At 37.8% G+C, this 17,849-nt stretch overlaps 2 protein-coding genes across 3 annotated transcripts in view; one reads left to right on the top strand and one right to left on the bottom strand.

Moving 5' to 3' along the window:
• FGF14 (fibroblast growth factor 14) overlaps positions 1 to 2,622 on the top strand; it is a 670,777-nt gene extending 668,155 nt beyond the window's left edge. For both annotated transcript variants that reach the window (XM_015439490.4, XM_005586188.5), the window contains exon 5: positions 447 to 2,622. In XM_015439490.4, coding sequence (XP_015294976.1) covers positions 447 to 583 — 137 coding nt within the window. In that variant the 3' untranslated portion in view covers positions 584 to 2,622. The remainder of the gene's footprint in view (positions 1 to 446) is intronic.
• Positions 2,623 to 5,035: 2,413 nt separating this feature from the next.
• The window catches only part of ITGBL1 (integrin subunit beta like 1), a 244,353-nt gene continuing 231,539 nt past the window's right edge, over positions 5,036 to 17,849 (bottom strand). The window contains exons 9-12 of the mRNA XM_005586184.4: positions 16,313 to 16,459; positions 8,957 to 9,070; positions 7,849 to 7,956; positions 5,036 to 6,805 (exon numbers count right to left, since the gene is read on the bottom strand). Coding sequence (XP_005586241.3) covers positions 7,865 to 7,956; positions 8,957 to 9,070; positions 16,313 to 16,459 — 353 coding nt within the window. The 3' untranslated portion in view covers positions 5,036 to 6,805; positions 7,849 to 7,864. The remainder of the gene's footprint in view (positions 6,806 to 7,848; positions 7,957 to 8,956; positions 9,071 to 16,312; positions 16,460 to 17,849) is intronic.

Raw genomic sequence — 17,849 nt, 5'->3', positions numbered from 1 at the left:
ACCGCAGCTCGCAAAGATTGATTGAAGTGAATGAGAAGTTCAGGTGTTGACATTAGTGTGCAGTGGAAGGGAAATCTGAGTTTTCTTTTTTGAGAATTAAGTTAAATGCCTGTCATTTTCCTATAGAGTGTGTGTGTGTGTGTGTTTTACATCATGGACCCACAAAGAAGCCATAGCTGCCATTTAAACCTTCTGTCCTACTCAGAAATCCATCCACACTCGTGTACATGTTTTAGGTATGCAGACCAGAGAATGTGAAGGGAGTAATGTCCTCTGCGGGCTGGAAATGATTGCTTTACCACAGGAATTCCTTCTCAATGGAATTGCTTTACTTCAGGGAAAACAGAAATGGGCAAACCGCAGTGGTCTGTGCATGTATGGATGGACCATTCTCACACCTAACCAAGCAATGTTTGCTTTTCCTCCTCCTTTCTTCCCATCACTAGTTGCCATGTACCGAGAACCATCTTTGCATGATGTTGGGGAAACGGTCCCGAAGCCTGGGGTGACGCCAAGTAAAAGCACAAGTGCATCTGCAATAATGAATGGAGGCAAACCAGTCAACAAGAGTAAGACAACATAGCCAGATCCTCACAGGTGTTGTGACTTATTCGTCCTGAGCACAGTTGAGTGATTTATCCTCACCAGACATTCCTGCTCCGTGGCTGAAGAGCAGCAGGAAGTAAGCTAATGCTTACTCTTTGCTGTCTCCGAACTTCTCTGTTGCAAGTGGATAAATCTCAACCTGTTGCGCCCCCCACAACAAGAAGACACCTGGATAACCAGCTAAACTCAGACCATGGAATGCCCTACCAGATATGGAATGCCTTTTTAATATCTTTTCTGTGACTGTGACACTTCATGTGAATGACATACTTCACAAGTACACTCGATACCTTGCCTGCTGACAGCTACCCATAATCCTTTTTGAGTCCTGTTTCAGCGAAATCTATGTGTTTAAGTTCAATTTTGTAGCACACAAATAATACTGAGTAATTTCTAGTTAGACGCTGTAAACCTGTGCTATTATGGATTTCTCTTCTTCCCATTTTTACAGGGCTGCTCGCTCCACTGTCTGTGACCTTTTGCAGGGATTTTGTTCCTCTAAATCTTAAATGTTGCCGTTGGCTTAGGTCGGAGAGCAATCAGGGAATCAGGAAGCCTTCTAAACCTATTATTACAAATTGCATCTATAAAGATTAAGATTGTTGTCTCTGGCGCACGCTATGGATTAAACACACATATACGCTCTGTTCAGTAGCAGATACTGTGCTCCCAAGGTCGGCATTGCCTGGGTGGGAAAATGGCTCAAACACAATCCAGGGAAGCTCTCTATGATATGTGTTTGACATCCCCCTCTAGTTTCTTTGTGTGTGTGTGTTTTATACATATCACAAGCTTACTGGTAATGGTAACATTTGCCTTGCCCAGCGAGCAAGACCCACTGGTTTTTGAGAAAGTGGGTCCAAAGATTTCTGTAGGCCTTGTAGGCCTGATTAAGGTTCATTTTTCATCTATTAATTCTCATTATTTGGAAAAAAAACAAAAAAAAAGGAAAACCAATAATTACAACCTACAAGAATTGCGCTACCTAAATCCATTTCAGATATACTCCGTCCTGTTTTTAATGAACCAAACTTAACGCCATCCCCGTTTCTGGCTGCGTTCCCCTCATACTCAGCAGAGCATGGGCAAGACGGCTGTTGTGTTCTTTCCTGCAGCAGCAATGCAAACGTTAGTTATAAATTAGACTTTAATATTTTTGGTGTTTAATGACAAGTTTTTAAACTGGACATATTAGGAAAAATATTTTTTTTAGCTCAGCATGCTGAGTCCGGTACTGTGTATTTCACCAGTACATGCCTCTAACTCAGCATTTGGGACTCCTGTTGCCCAGTGGCTGGGTTAGAGGTGCCTTGCCATGATCTCAGAATACAGTCTGTTGAATTATCCTAGATGAAAATAAAGGCAAACCAACACATCCATCCATCAGGATTTTGGTCCATTCCATTTATTTCTTTCTTTTTGTTTTATTTTGCATTCTTAATTTCCTTTTTAATTTAATACTGTTTGTTTCAACTCTGAGCTTAGGGAAGACAACTACCAAGAAAGGCCAGGAACAGTTGACTACACAGTGAAGATTCCATGCAAAATGTTCAATACTGGATCTAAAGGGGTTCATACTAAACTGTTTGGGAATATATTTGTTAACTCTGTGTACACCTAATAAAATTCAATGTTTTCTTCTCAGAAGAGTTCATTGAGACCAAACTGAACCTCATTTATTGAAAATTATATGTGGGATCAATGTACTGGCCTCTTGTTATTCTTTCTATGTGGGAGGATGACCCAGTCATCATTTTCCCCATCTGCACTGTATTTATTGGGAAATTATTTTGTCACTGCTTTCATAAATCTTCATGACAGCCCTTGCCCAGCATTAAAAAATTCTGGCCTGCTTAGCTGATTAAAGGTTTAGTATAAATTTAACTGTTTATGCTTATTTCATTTTCATATTGGATTCTACTTGAATAAATAAAAAGTTAGCAGAATGTTTGAGTAGATTTATTGTCAATGATGCTAAATTACAAATATAACAAAATGATTCCTTTGGTCATTTTTGATTTGGTGTTATGTCATTTTGAAGCCTATTGTTTTTTAACAGGATCAGTTAAAATAACTTCCATTAACCAATTATTTTCAGAAAACATATATCCCATAATATGTGGCCAACTATGAGTAATAAACTTGTAATCCAATCAAATGGGCTTATAGACACTACTTATAGCAACACATCACACACACATACACACACGCGCGCGCGCGCACACACACACAACAAACAGCCCCAGCTGTTTTTGTGACTGATAATCAGCCCTACTTGCTGGTTTCTTTGTCCCCTGCAAGTCTGTTTATTGGTTTAAATTAAGATAAGATTTATTTTTGTAAATGACTGAGATTTATGTAAATGTGTATCTCTGTTGTGTTTTATATATGGGGTGTCTATAAGGGCATTTATCCCTATGAAGGATGTCAAATACTTTCTTCTAATATATGTGTAGACATATTGCAGAGGGGTCCTTGTTATTTGTAATTGAGTTAGGTCATTTACTTTGTGTCTGGTCTCACCTGTTGCATGGGAAGAGGACAGCACTGATGAGCTGCATGTAGTAGGTACCTGTGTATCAAGAACTGTTGGTATGTATTGCTAATTTGCATACAAAGAGTTTGTCTGCATTGTACAGTTTCTGTGTTTAATATCATTTGTTGTATTCACAAATACAACATATTGAATAAAATATTTATATGAAGGCATATTCAAAAACATCAAACAACTTTATGTAACAAAATGGCATTGCATTACCCACCAATATAGAGAAATGTCATGTAAATAAGTTGGTAAACTCAATTTCCCCCTTTACCATGCCAAAGAAAATTTTAGCTCTTTGATGATACCTCTCTTGCTATTTGTTTGGGATAAGACTTCACCATTTTTTCCCCTCAGAAATTAAGTTTGCTGTTATTAAGTAAGTGCAATCTGTCACTACTGATGTTCCGTATAGTAAATCTGATGGAATTCATTTGTATTTAAAGACCGTGTGTTATGTACCTCCATGTGCATATGTCCATTGTATCAAGTCTCTATAATACTCCATTCCTTCTGCATGCATATCTGGTGTGGGAGGGTTATTTCTACTGATTTGTTATAGTCGCTGATTGCTTTGCCAGTCCCTCAACAATGCTCGGAAATGTCAATTGTTTTGATATTTCAAGTGACAACATTTTTGTTTTCTAATATAAGATTGCTTTTTAAAACATTTTGCTACCACTTTACTTGGAAAAATTAGAGAAGACATGCAAATTCTCCACCCTATGTAAAGAGCAAAATGGAACTGAGCATTATTTCATTACAAATCCTGAAGAATTTGGAGATTCCTGCTTAAATGTTTGCTTGTCCTGAATGTTTTTGGGTAGGAGTGGCTTAAAGAGATACACAATGGGTCCAAAGGACTCCTGCTCCAGTTCTTCTAATAGTTTGCCTCTTGGGGAGCAAGCGGAGATTCTTTATCATACCTAGCCACTTGCTTAATGCTTTAAGCACTAAAAGTTATTTTTATCAGGATAAACAATATCAGATTTGGTTGTCTTTAAAAGCAAAAACCAAAAACTTCTTATTCTTTAAGTTAGACATGTATCACTTCATTTAAAATTATCCCCCTAATATCATATAGATCATTAACATTTGATACATAATCAAGAAGAGACCACATTGACTAACATTCAGTTGAGACGAAGATGAAAAAATAATTGAAATTTTTTTTTCCATTTTAGTTCAGAACAAGGCTATATCGAGGGAAAGCGATTGGGCTAAATCCTCAATATTTTTTTTCCAAAATGCAGGCATATCAAAATCCAGGATGTACATTGTCTTACTTTGAGGGAAATAGGAGTCATAGCTTAGGTTTCTTAGCCTACAATGTGGCACATAGGGCCTTTCACTCTCTTGAATACGGAGTAGGGTTTCAAAGTGTTGACAGTTGAGTCTGCAAACTAAGCCTGAGTTATATTTTAGTTTTTTTTTTTTTTTTGTCTTGGTTTTCACTAAGTCTAATTCCAATATCTACTGGCAGAGATTGTATTTGCATTTGAAGTACTGGAGGGCAGTACTTCCAAAGTGCTGTTGGAATCCAGATAAACTCAAGGAGCCCAGAAAGACAATGGGTATAATGGCTCTCCTCTCATGACTTAGCACTTTAGTTGACTTTTTTGAAAAAGTAATTGGGTAGAATACCTCAGTGATGATTTGCCAAACAAGCAGGGTTACTGCCAACACCTTCTCTAAACTTGTTGCATCTCTTCCAATTGACATTAATCCCACAGCAGCTTCCTAAAAACAGGAAAAAGCCAATGAGATTTGCTTCTTTTCTCTCACCCATTACAAGTTTGTTCTTGCCCTGCTTGTTTTTAGGAGGGATTTTCTATCGTAGAGTTGAAAAAGTACAAAATCATATTTAAAAAGGAAAGAGTCTATGTCTTTACATGTAACTATTTTATTTTTTCCAATCTAAATTCAATCACTTCTTAACAGATATATTGGTGTTTGCATTGCTGGCATCAAAACCACACATACATACACACACACACACACATACACACAAAGAAACATAGGGGATAGAAATAAGTAAAAATAAAATATTTCTATTTTCAAAGAAAAAGCATTCCTTAGAGTTTAGGTACCATGAAACTTATGCTATAATACAGTTCCAGTACTATGGTTTCCAACTAAATGAACACTAGAACAGAGCTGACTATATTTTCATCTTTGAACTTTTAGTAGAGATGGAGTTTCACCATCTTGGCCAGGCTGGTCTTGAACTCCTGACCTCATGACACACCTACCTTGGCCTCCCAAAGTGCTGGGATTACAGGCATGAGCCACCATGCCTGGCCTATTTTCATCTTTGTCCTAAATTTTAGATGAGTCACATTTTGAACTTTATGGTATGATAATTTCTCCAATATCTAAATTCTTTTTCTGAAAAAACAAATGCTGAGGACATTTTTGACACTCTTACATGAGACTATGAAAAAGAGCAGCACTTTTGTTGTAGTTGTTGTTGTTAATAAAAAGGATAATAACATACAGAGGATTATAAGAAAAATAAGACACACCTGAGGTTTTCTGATGAGCCGTAGAGAATCAAGGACAGTTCCAGTGGCGCTGAGGCTGACAAAGTACTGCCCAGCTGCTAGCCAAATCCACCCTTAATTTGTTTTTGTACGGCCTGGGAGCTCAGAAGGAATTTTTATTTTTTTACAGCTTTAAAGTATTAAACAGAAACCAACAAAGAAGAATATAAGACAGGGATGTATGTGGTCCATAAAGTTTAACTTTCCGGTCCTTGATGGGAGGATAACCGCTGTGGTAGGGAAATCCAAAGGTCATTTGTATTACGATAGCTAGATAATATAATGAATTCCAATGTCTGTGCATCAGCAAATACGTCATCAAAATTGCTACAAAACAATAATAGGTTGTTTGCAGCTTAAAATGTTTAGGTAGTGAAGAGGAAAGAATATAACCTACATTATTTATTGACTACTTATATTTCCCTCATTTTACAAAAAAGATATATCAATTTACATAATAAGAGAACTACAATATGGTTGTACTCCTTAATCTCAGGATAGAGATAACAATTTTATAAATCTATTACATTATGAGAACATTGTTAGGACTATAAAACTCAGCATCAGTTAAATGTTCTCTTAAAATAATTTTCAATATTAAATTTTTAAGTAACTCAGTGGATGCATATTTTCCTTATTTTTGGAAATTTGACTTATAAAGATTAAGCCATGACTCTAGAATATTTACATCATTAAAATAAAATTTCCAAGTAAAAATTTTCATTTTAAAGTAATACGGAAATGATTTTGCTACATTATTCTAGGATTTTACAAAATAATTCACCTTTAGAAAAAAAGTGGTTTTTTTAGCTCTAAACAATTACAGGTTGCCTAAACTAATGTGTATAAGTAGATTTACCTGTAAATATGTAAGGGAAGTCCCAATTATTGTACACTTTCATAATTCAATGTGAATTTCATACAAAGCAAAGTTTCACCATAAAGAAAATAAACATTTTGTTCCTATCACTGAGTGAATATTTGTAATTTCTACTTAAGCCATTTCTAGATTTTTTTTTTTGGTCCTTTGTGAGCTTCTGAGATTGGTGCCATTTTATCACAGTATTTCTCTTCTTGAATTCTTTGCATGACCTCAGGTTTCCAGTAAGTTATCCTTAGAAAAAAGAAAGTATTTTAAGGGAAATGGATGCATACTTCAGGCCCATTATATATGTAACTCAATATTGTCTTTTTAAAAGGCCACATTACCATGGAATAAATTAAAATAAAAAGTCAGATTTCTTGTACATATAACCCCTGCCCAGTTTTTAAAATGTGTTATTTCTAGAAATCTAAAATAGATCTCCCTAAATAACAATTCATTTTTAAATAAATTATCAGCAGGTAAATATATACTGACACAGAGTATAAACAACTTCTGTCACTATTTATTTAAAATGTTAAATTGTACATTTTTCATAATTTTTTTCTTTAAGAGAATCTTCTTTGATGAGTTTAAAGTGAGAGTAGACAAATGACTTAGTGGCTAAATGACTTAGTGGCTAAATGATTTAATGTCAAATGACTTAATGACCAGTTTTTGCCCTTGATCCAGCCCCAATCTGATATTCTACTTCCTGTGTGTCTTCATTGTCCCCATATTAAAATGTTGACTGATATGGAATTCTGGAAAAATCTGATCGATTGATTAACGTGAATATGCATGTTTTCCTTAGATTCTAATATGGTCTTTATTGTGTAAGAATGTGGATTTCTAATAGCCATATAATTCAATGTTTCTCAATTTGGGCGCCACTGACACATGGGGCTGGCTAACTCCTTGTTTGGGGGCTGTCCTGTGCACTGCAGGATGCTGAGCAGCATCCCTGGCCTCTACCCACCAAATGCCTACGACATACTTCCCCACCCCACCCAGTGTGACAATCAAAGTTGTCTGTAGATGTTGCCAAATGTCTTTTGGGTGGAAAAATTGCTCTCGTTAGGAACCACTTATGTTAATTATGGAAGAAACATTTTTTTCTAGTGTTATTTGCATCTGAATTTGCATAACTCGTTTCTAATAGGTACTCAGATTTCCTTCGTAATTCAGAATAGAAAAATATACAATGGTCTTTTTAACCTGTCCTAGTGGTGATTATACAGGATTTTCTTTGCATTTAAATGTTCTAATGGCCTAGAAAAAACAAGAATCCAGACCTCTCTCGTGTAATTGTTAAGGATATTCTGAGCCAAGCCAGATTTCACATGCATTTCCATTCCATCCATCCCAGCATTCACAGTTTCCACAGCTACAGATTCCATTCCCTGCAATAAAATACACATGGGTATCATGATCATGATCAAAACGTGCCAAATTTAAACATGCTATTATAAATCACAAGTGTCCACAATGAAATCATTTCATTCATCCTTGGTAGATTCTCTTACTGTGCAATGATGTTATTACTACATTTTATTAAGCAGCTGTGAGACATCTAATCTTTCAAACAATTAGTGGCATTTATTTGGTGCCACCCTTTACCGACCAGATAGTAACCATCGTGTATCACTCCAGCTAGGCTTTTAGGTGACATATTTTGTTTCCCTTATAGAGCAAGTTATGTCTGACTCATGAATAAATACTGAAAAACATAAAGCTCTTTGACATAACATGAGGCAGGCCAAGTAATCAGCAAAGAGAGTCTTATGTAGTAAGGATGGGCAGAAAGCAAGGGTCTAACTTAATGACGCTCAGAGTCATCTTTTACCTTCAGCTAGAGCTGAGGAGGACAAGTATACATGTCTCTGTTTCCTCTGTAACTTGGCAAAACAAATGAATTTATAATTAATTATGGGGGACTCAATAAATTAGGATAGCAGTGGCTATGACACGGCTGAGCCCTCTTTATACCTCTCCCCAATACACACATCCAGTTCCCTAAAAGCAACCAACACATCAACTAGTGGTACTCAGATTCTGTTTAAAAGAATATTCCATTCCCTATACCATGTTCAAAGTAAAATGTGCCAAGAAAATTCTTTTCTGTGTTCAATATATAACTAGATACATGTGAGTTTGAGGTGGGGAGGTTACTTTGTGGAAGTATTCCAAATAATCACAAAATTTAGCTTCATTGTCTTGTATTCTTCTACGCCCAGGAATAATGTGAGGGCTTTTTCCCAAATGTCCACTTTGCCTTTGGTAGATATGCCATATTCACAGTTGGCCCTGTTGGTCCGGCCACCTAAAGCATTGCATGATGAGTGTCCCTTAGCTCTGTAACAAACTGTGGCATAGAGCAATTAGAAAAGGTTAATACTGCACCTGTACAAATGAGACCATCATGTTTGTCGCAGTCTCTGTCATCACAGTCACAGAATTCCCCAGAAATATACCATTCTTCAGCAGAACAAATGCACTTCCCACAATGACAAGAACCTGAAATTACAAATGCTATTACTCGCCATCACTGTATAACTAAAGGTTTCCATCTCAAATACAATCTCGTTGACACACTGACAACAGGCTTCTAATAACCCATCATCCAAAGGTAAAAGTTTATTGAATGGCTGGTTTCTCAGAGGGGAGCTTTACTTACTGTAATTCATAAAGGTCACCCAGGAAAGCCTTCATTATGGATCTAGACAGTTGCAATTAGCCTTGAGCAAATGTCCCATGGCCCAGTCTGGTTGAAATGTCAATGAGAGCAGGATGGGGTTGATTCTTATAGATGGTCTTCCAAAAAAGTATTCAAAAATAGATTTTTCCCCCTGAATTGAATCATATTTTTAAAGTGCCTCTTCTTTAAAGGAATTGAATAGGGAATTGTATTAAATTAGGTTGCATTTCTAATGAAAACAACTACTAAAGTATTGTGCTTATGATTTTGGATTTTCGTTTACATGATTTTCTCGGAGCAGGAGCACACCTGCATATTGGGTGGCTAATTAAAGTGCTAAAAGTGCACACAATCACTCAGTACATTTGCCTCGTGAGACCGTATCCTCAGGACTGTCATCATCTAGGATAGCTCAAATTACTCCCAAAGTTCATCTTTTATGAGACTCTGGATTCAACTCTTTTTCCCTCCACCCATTTCTCCTCCTACCTAATTAAAACACTTCCTCTTTGGTTATTTAAAATATCTTTATTTACTGAGTAAAAAATTTTATTAAAGATATATTTAAAATAAAAGAAAATAAGTAAGATGAAGGGCATCCAACACAGAAGTAAGTTCTCTCAGTTTAAACAGCTTTCCATGACAGGCTAAAAACCCTCACATGGAAAAACTGCCTCGACGACAACAGGAAAGACTTTACAATGAAAAAGAAACAAATAAAAAGGACGTCCTTTTCCTTCTATTTCCTTGGGTTGGTTGTTCTTTCCAAACATGACTTTCCTTTACTAAAAGGTGGCTATCAGTAATTTTTAAAGTCAAAAGTCATGTTGAAAGATTGTGCAGTTGAAAAAAGTATTTTGACATATTTAACAAAACTGTAGAATTGGTAAGTTCAAAACACATTTAAAAGGGACAAGAATCAATCATTAGTGCTTCTTTTAAAACACAGTGATTAAAAATGAGTTAACAGCCTAGGTGATTAAAGTGATTATGGAAAAGGAGTTGCGGTCATCACAGATATCATGAAAGGATTCAGGTTCATGTGTCTCAACTACGTGATATTTCATATCAGGGAAACTGGTATATGCATTTTAGCTGCAAAACTCCCCAAAATCCAAATTAAATGTTTGCCATTTCTTGACACACTTCTCAAGGTAAGAGTGCAGTCAGAATTATTTATATTGTGACAATTGTGTTTTCATTTATTTTTAACTTCTTGAGTAGCTATGGCATAATTCTATTTAGTCTTGACTTGTTTTCCTGAGGGTCCAGGTTGACTTGCATGCTCTTGAGCAAAATATACACATTTTCTCAGTTTTAATAACTGACTGACATCCCGGTGGTTTCTCAGGACCCAGGAAGGTGCTCCTCCCAGGTCAGTCTGCAAGGGATGCTGGTTCCCTTGTGATCTCATCAAGGTGAGGAATTTTCTGATTTTAGAGATTTCTTTATCCTAATTTTAAAGACTTTATTTCACATTTCTAGGCATAAAAATGTGCAGCACTCTACTGCTTAACAAATGGATAGTGATACATCTGCCAACAAAGACCACATGGAGTACTTCATTGACTATCAGAGTCGTTTCCTCAGAAGGCACAATACTTAGTGTTTTATTTACATGAGTGGAGAAAGATTATTTGAAATATTTGACTGTTTTGTTTCTAAAGTAGTGTCTGATTTTATATGCCCATAATATTCATATATACACCAAGGATATCATTTTATATATGTCACAATTCATGAAAAGATCTTATATTTCATCTTCAAACTTATCCTCTGGCCCTGGAACTATTCTAATCACTGCTCTTGCTTCTGGAATGCTTAGCTTCATGCCCTAGTAAAGCGTTTTCAGAAAACTGGTAAGCTCAGCTAAAGTTAATATGGCATATATGGATAGAGCATTTGATGAGTAAATTCCAGTTCTGAAAGTCTACTAGTCGCTGAAATACTTAGAATAAAAAATGAGGATTGATTTTGTATGTGTCATGAAACAGTAGCTTTTCTAGGTCAGCATTTTCCCAGCTGTGTTATTCTTTCCTGTTTGTCAATGCTCAATGCATCTTAGAGGTAGGAAATTCTTCTACTGCTTGTGAAACTAGAACTAGATAGCATATAGTAATAACACAGTGTGAATACTTATTAGGACCTATTATAGCACCTTCCTTGTAGCACGCTCTAACTGTTTTCTTCCATAGTAGGGGTCAAATTGTGCCTCTCTTAAATGGGAAACACATAGGGAGAGGGTTCCATCAGACAGACGTAGACTGCATGACTATCAAGAGGGGAGAAATGGTTCAACTCAGCTGGCCAAGACCCACTCACACCCCTGAGACCCAGCCCAGCCAGAGAACGGCTGGCTGATCTTGGCAGGAGTTTTAGGGCGGAGAGTTCATCACCATAGCACCACTAATCCATTCATTTTCTTTCTCAATATAAGGACCCTTAAGAATGTTCCCATCTCCCTTCTGTGCATTTTTGCTGGCTTCGTTCCCTGGGGAATCAGTCACATTTTCTCATGTGTCTTCAGGGCATCTTAGGACATAGAAAGGGGAAATAAATGAAATTTTACCTTCAAAGATGAGAATGGAAGAGAGAATAAAGGAAACTGCCCTGGACCTCACAGGCAATAAACAAACAGTTAACTGAAGACTTCACTCTGATTCAATCCACTCTTCTTTTTAGTGATCTGCCTATCTGTGATGTATCTCCCTGCAAAAACTTTCATATACAGTAGTTTAAAAATAAGCTGTTTCTTCCTGCAGGTCTGACTGCACAGACATATTGAGCGAGGCAACTTGAACACGAGGCTGAGGCTGATTTTGTGAAGCATCTTTCACTCTTTCTCTTTCTGGGGATGTGGGACAGGTCACGGGTGGGTGAGTGACTGTATATGCTGGACTTCTTTGGGTGATGTGGGACCCAAGAAGTATCACTGAGAGTTTAAGGAGACAATTAATGACGTGTTTACAGCCATTGTCGCACAACAGCATCTGTAAGAAGATTGGATGTGATTACCTGGATCTAGCTTGAAGTAATCAAGGCAAAGATAAAATTGTGTAGTCTGGGATCCAAATAAATAAATCCCCAAGTGAACAAAACAACCCACAATGGATTATATCATGTACTTTGCAAAGGTAGCTAAGCTTAGGGGAGACCCGGCACGGCACTAACCTCATCTCTCTAGGTTATTCACAAAAACTATTTGAGTCTGAGGGCAAGGCACCTTTGTCCGTTGCCCATTCCATTACTAATGTTGGACTTTCTTTTTCATTCAAGCCTGACAAAATGCTGCAACCTGACATCCCAGCAGGCAGTTTTCACTATTGTACTAACTACTCCATCTGTTATGAAGGTCACAACAATGTATCTTGTTTTAACTTTTTCTATGGAGTGATTTATTGTCTTGGCTATAAATTTGTAAAGAAATAAAACGCTATTTCTTCATCGTCTCCTGAGGTGATGGCTTTATTGACGCTCATGGGAAGTGCACGTTTCAGCCTTTTGGTGGGTACAGGCCACCAAGTGATGCGCCATGGTGATCCTGTGCCCACTGCTCAGATCTGTCCCATAATCAAATAAAGAAGGACTCTGAATATCTTTTGTGACCATCAGGGTGAGGGACTTCTTCCATTGACAAATTTGAGAAAAGTTATAGAATATTTGGACAAGTCCATGAGATTGATCAAGAAATACATGGCCCCCGTCAAAAAATCAGAAACAAGTTTTTCTTTTCCATCACCACGTTAAAGCCCCTTAGGCTATTTCATGAGTTACTTTTCCTGTGGTTCGCAGGGTGGGTTGTGGGGTGGTGCTCCCCACTGGAACCAGGAGTAACTGTGGCATCCCCATTATCCTCTGTGCCTACCATACATCACAGTTCCGTGATCCTGGTTTTATCCCCTTTCTTCATTGATAATCCAACAATGATGTCTCCATAATAGGAGAAAAGAAGGGAGATCACGATCAGCTGCTGCCAAAAGTCCGAAGGCCCATCCACTAACATGAATGTCAAAATGTGCAGCCTCGGGGCAGCTTTCATATTTCCTTTTGAGTTTAAAGACTCCCAAACTCTCTATCCATTGAAGGATAAACAAATAGTTTAGACAAATATGCTTTCAACCCTTCATTGATCTCTGAATATACTGCCACCACCCAAAGCAAACAATTTGCAAAGGTATTAGCTAGAGAGACTCTTTGGCTTTGCTTTGTTTTGTTTTGAGGAAATGCCTTTAAGTCAATATTTAGTCATCCTATTTTTTTCTTTGTATTTTCTACATTTACGATGCTGAAAGATGAGAATCTTTCCTAGGGCTGTAATGACTTTCATAAGAATGTTTATTTCTTGAAAAGAAACAACTCTTGTTGCATGACCTTCAGTTTAGGAAATGGAAGACTGCTATTTGTTACCCTGGAGGGTATGACTTTGTGTAGTCTTCCTGTACTCGCAGTTGGACGCATCTTAAGGACGACCCGCTTATGGACAGTGTTCATGATTCAATAGTGAGTGTAGTAAACACATAAACACAAACACTAGTTGACTTTTAAAATAAACAAATATAAATAAGCACACTAGTGTTTTAATACATATGGGTATCCTCATTCAGCAGGGAGCTTCTGCGAAAAGCTTCTATTCTTATCCCAATGACAATGCTATTACAGAAAACCAAGTCAAAAAGTATCTAAACTTAAGTGCTCTATGTCTGAAGCAATGCTCAGAGGAAAAATAAATCTGATTCAAAAACTATTCATTCTTGGTATCTTTTTATACACAGATCATTCCCTTCTAATCTGATAACATCTCTTTTATTCCCTTCTACTTCTCTCTTGCAGTTTAATTCCATCACTGCCTCCTTTTCTGCTTTTCTTCATTAATCTCCTTCTCCCCAATTCTTTCCCTTGTTTTCTTCCTTTTAACCTTTCTTTCTTTTTGGTTCTCCCAACACAGCTTGAATTCAAGGTAGGTGTTTCTAGGGGCTGAGGCCCCCTGAGAACAGAACTGGTGGAAGACTTGTTTGGGGCTTGAAATTAGATTGAATTAATGAGAGAACAAACAAGGCACAAAGCGATTGCTTTAAACTCATTTTCCACCTGCCTGCTGTAATGGCATTAGGTTGAAGGCATGGCCTCCTTGCCTGAGCATTATAAACACAAGTGTTGAACACAGAATTCCTGGAAACCAAGGACACTGTCATCTGTTGAAGTGAACATGTTTGCATTCATTTTCATCCCCCTTCTTGGCACCACAGATAGTCACAGCATCCATCCTCTTTGATGTCTGAAGTTTTGCCAAAAAGGCTCTTTCAACCTGATAGCATTGGTCTTGCGTACGAGGCAAAACAAAAGCTACTGTTTAGGGGACAGCGGGCACATCTTGCTTCAGAGACCTCCTTCCCTTATGTGTGTGGCAGCCTCCCTGGTGTGGTTCTTTGGCAACAGGATTCAGTGTCTCTAGTACACTTCTGCTTTGCTGTCTTCTTCAGAAAGTTATTTACATGGTCATCCTGACCAGCAGTAAATGAATCTTCAGCCAGAGCTGTGCCCTGTCTGAAAAAAAAGTGTGTCTGTTGTGTAAAGAGGATACTGAGCTGAAGAGAAGAGCTAGGAAGCCCCACAACTTCAGTTTCTTTGAAGCGCTGCTCCCCAGACATGTGGTGAGAATCTTTCAGGTTCCCTGTCTTCCCAGTCACTAGCAAAGAACACAATGGCTTTCGAGATGATGCCATATGCACTACAATGGCAGGATTTTAAAGTCCCTTCAAGAATAGTATACAGAAACATCAAAATCAAGGTGTTCAAAATTTAATCTATTACTATTCTTTACTCAGGGTAAACCTCTTCCAATTTTTCTGTGTGTGTGTGTATGTGTGTGTATATGTGTGTGTGTGTGTAGGATGGGAGATGGGGAAGGCTTGCTTTTTCCTTGAATATGTTTCTGTGGCAAATGTTTTATTGGGTTGGTGGCTTCTCTTCAACCAACTTGTAGGTTATAACCATTTGGCAGGCTTTTGTTTTCTTTAATTATTACATATATATATGTGTGTGTGTGTGTGTGTGTGTGTATATATATATATATATATATATATATATTTTTTTTTTTTTTTTTTTTTTTTTTTGGAGATGGAGTCTTTCTCTGTCACCCAGGCTGGAGTGCAGTGGTGCGATCTTGGCTTACTGCAACCTCCCCCTCCTGGGTTTAAGCTCTTCCCCTGCCTCAGCCTCTCAAGTAACTGTAATTATAGGTGTGAGCCACAATGCCTGGCTAATTTTTTGTATTTTTTTAGCGAGTAGATTTTTGCATTTTTCACCATGTTGGCCAGGCTGGTCTAGAACTCCTGACCTCAAGTGATCCACCTGCCTTGGCCTCCCAAAGTGCTAGAATTACAGGCATGAGCCACGGTGCCCAGCTGAACAATCACCTATTTTCTTATATCAGGCTGCACATGTTCACTTGGAACAAATGGTGATTTTTAGGTCAAAGAAAATTCCTCAGACTTGTGGGATACTACCCTCCCCCATAGCTTTTCTTTCCTTTTTAAAAAATTAAACAAATTAAACTAAATATTTAGTATCCTTTTGGTCTTCTCACACCTTTAATCCTCCCCTGATCCACATACAGCTAAATAATTGAGCCCCAGAAGTTCCCAAAGTCATACCTTTGGGCAGCTCAGATGCTAGTGGTTACTTTTCTGCAGTTCTGAGCGGTGTTGTTTCAGACATGAGCCCAAAAATCATTCTTTTGCCTTTTTCCCCCTTTTTTGGGTCCATTTAGTACCCGGTATATTTTGTTGTCCTAATTTCTTCATAAAAGTATTAATTCTATTTCATTCAGCAATAACTTTGCATACAAGGATATTTTTGCATGAATCTTCTCACATGCATTTCATTTTCTTAGATCCAAAACTTCATTTGGTTAATCTTCAAGCTTCAAGTTGGGTACAGCAGAGGACATAGTGGTTTGCTTTCATGCAAAGTTCAGTCTGGGAAAGACAGTTGCTACATGCTGTTCTAAAAATCATGTGTCAGAACAGGAATCGAGTCCAGGCTCCAGCAGAGATACTCACCCTTCCCCGAGCACAATATGCCATCTGCTGATTCACACAGATTCTTGCTTTGTTCTTCCGTCATGTTACACTTCCGTGGATGTTGGCAGAGCTTTCCAAACCATCCTCTCTCACAAATGCAGCGACCACAGGAACATGTGCCGTGGCCTGTGAAGCAACCACAGGGAGGGAGTGAGAGGAGAGGACGAGGAAATTACCAGCTGAAGCAGAGAGTTTTAAGAAAGAAATGTGTAAACCATAGGATCTCATTTCCCATCCAACACATTTTTCTTTATGCATAGTCAATTTGGCATGTAATTGTTTAAAAGAACTTACAACAGAGTTCTAGCTGAACACAATAAATTGAATGTAGCATAGGAGATGGACTTGAGGGAAAGAAATCTTGCAATAATTTAAAATGGAATTATACCACCCTTTCTTGATAGAAAATACTTCTTCATTTGCATTTTTATCAGTATGGAGTCTTAGTGCTATTCTTCATTGCACACACCATGGCACTCAGACCAATTTGCAAGGCTAGTCACATTACCACTGCTGGCAGTATTTATTGATTGTTCTCCTATTGCTTACTAACAAAACAAAAGGTTAACTTTCATACAAATGGCATTTGGCACTATATTACTTTATCTGTATACCTCTCTGCTTACTAATAACAACAGATATAAGTGGAAGTTATAGTGTCTCTCTATTATTGCATAAAAGTTGACATCAGCTTGGATTCATGTTTGGCACATTTTTTCTGGTTTGGTTCCTGACATTGGTTCCTGGTTTTTAAGATGTTTATCTTTTGGTGTACATGCAACATTCTATTTGTGACATCTATATAACAGGATGTACACCTGTTTACTTGCTTGCCACCAACATACCATTAGATTGCATGATACTCCATTTCAATTTCTTCCATTTCAGTTTCCACTCAACCCTTTATTCCTTTTCCTGATAAGTGCATTGCCTTACAACAGGGTCTCTCTGAGTCAACTATTTGCCTAGCAAAGAGTTACTGAGTATCTGTTATGAACAGAGCATTGTGCTAGGCAATAGGGGATACAAAACCAAGCACCATGGACAAAGTGGTCCCTGCTCTTCTTGCAGGTACAGATACGCTCATCATTCACACTGATAAGCCTCTCTGAAGCTGTTGACACCATTCTCTCCTGACCATTTGCTCTGGCAGGACCCTCAGGAGGGAACCTTGCTCCATCTGCTCCCCCTCCATTCAGCTCTGCACAGGAAGGATGAGTAACCAATGCTTAATGCTTTGGAATTAATTATTATAATTCTTTTTTCTTTTTTTTTTAGGAGTGATAGGATTTTAATTTCTACAGAAATCCCTCTAACAATTGAGTGGAGAATGAAATAGATGGCTGTGAGAATTGGGAGCATGTACCTGTGCAGATTGGTGGAGAAGCCCAGGTCCTGGCATGAGAAATATGGTAAAAAAATGAAGTAGAGTAAAGGGAGTGAAGGACACTTGGGAGAATGCAGATTGGTAGGAGGTGGTGAGTGGCTGTGGTAAAAAGAAGGTTTCTGATCTCAG

Source organism: Macaca fascicularis, chromosome 17 (genome assembly GCF_037993035.2).
Source record: "Macaca fascicularis isolate 582-1 chromosome 17, T2T-MFA8v1.1".
Taxonomy (NCBI): Eukaryota; Metazoa; Chordata; class Mammalia; order Primates; family Cercopithecidae; genus Macaca; species Macaca fascicularis.
The sequence above is the reverse complement of the archived record's forward strand: the minus strand, read 5'-3'. Positions and strand labels throughout refer to the sequence as shown.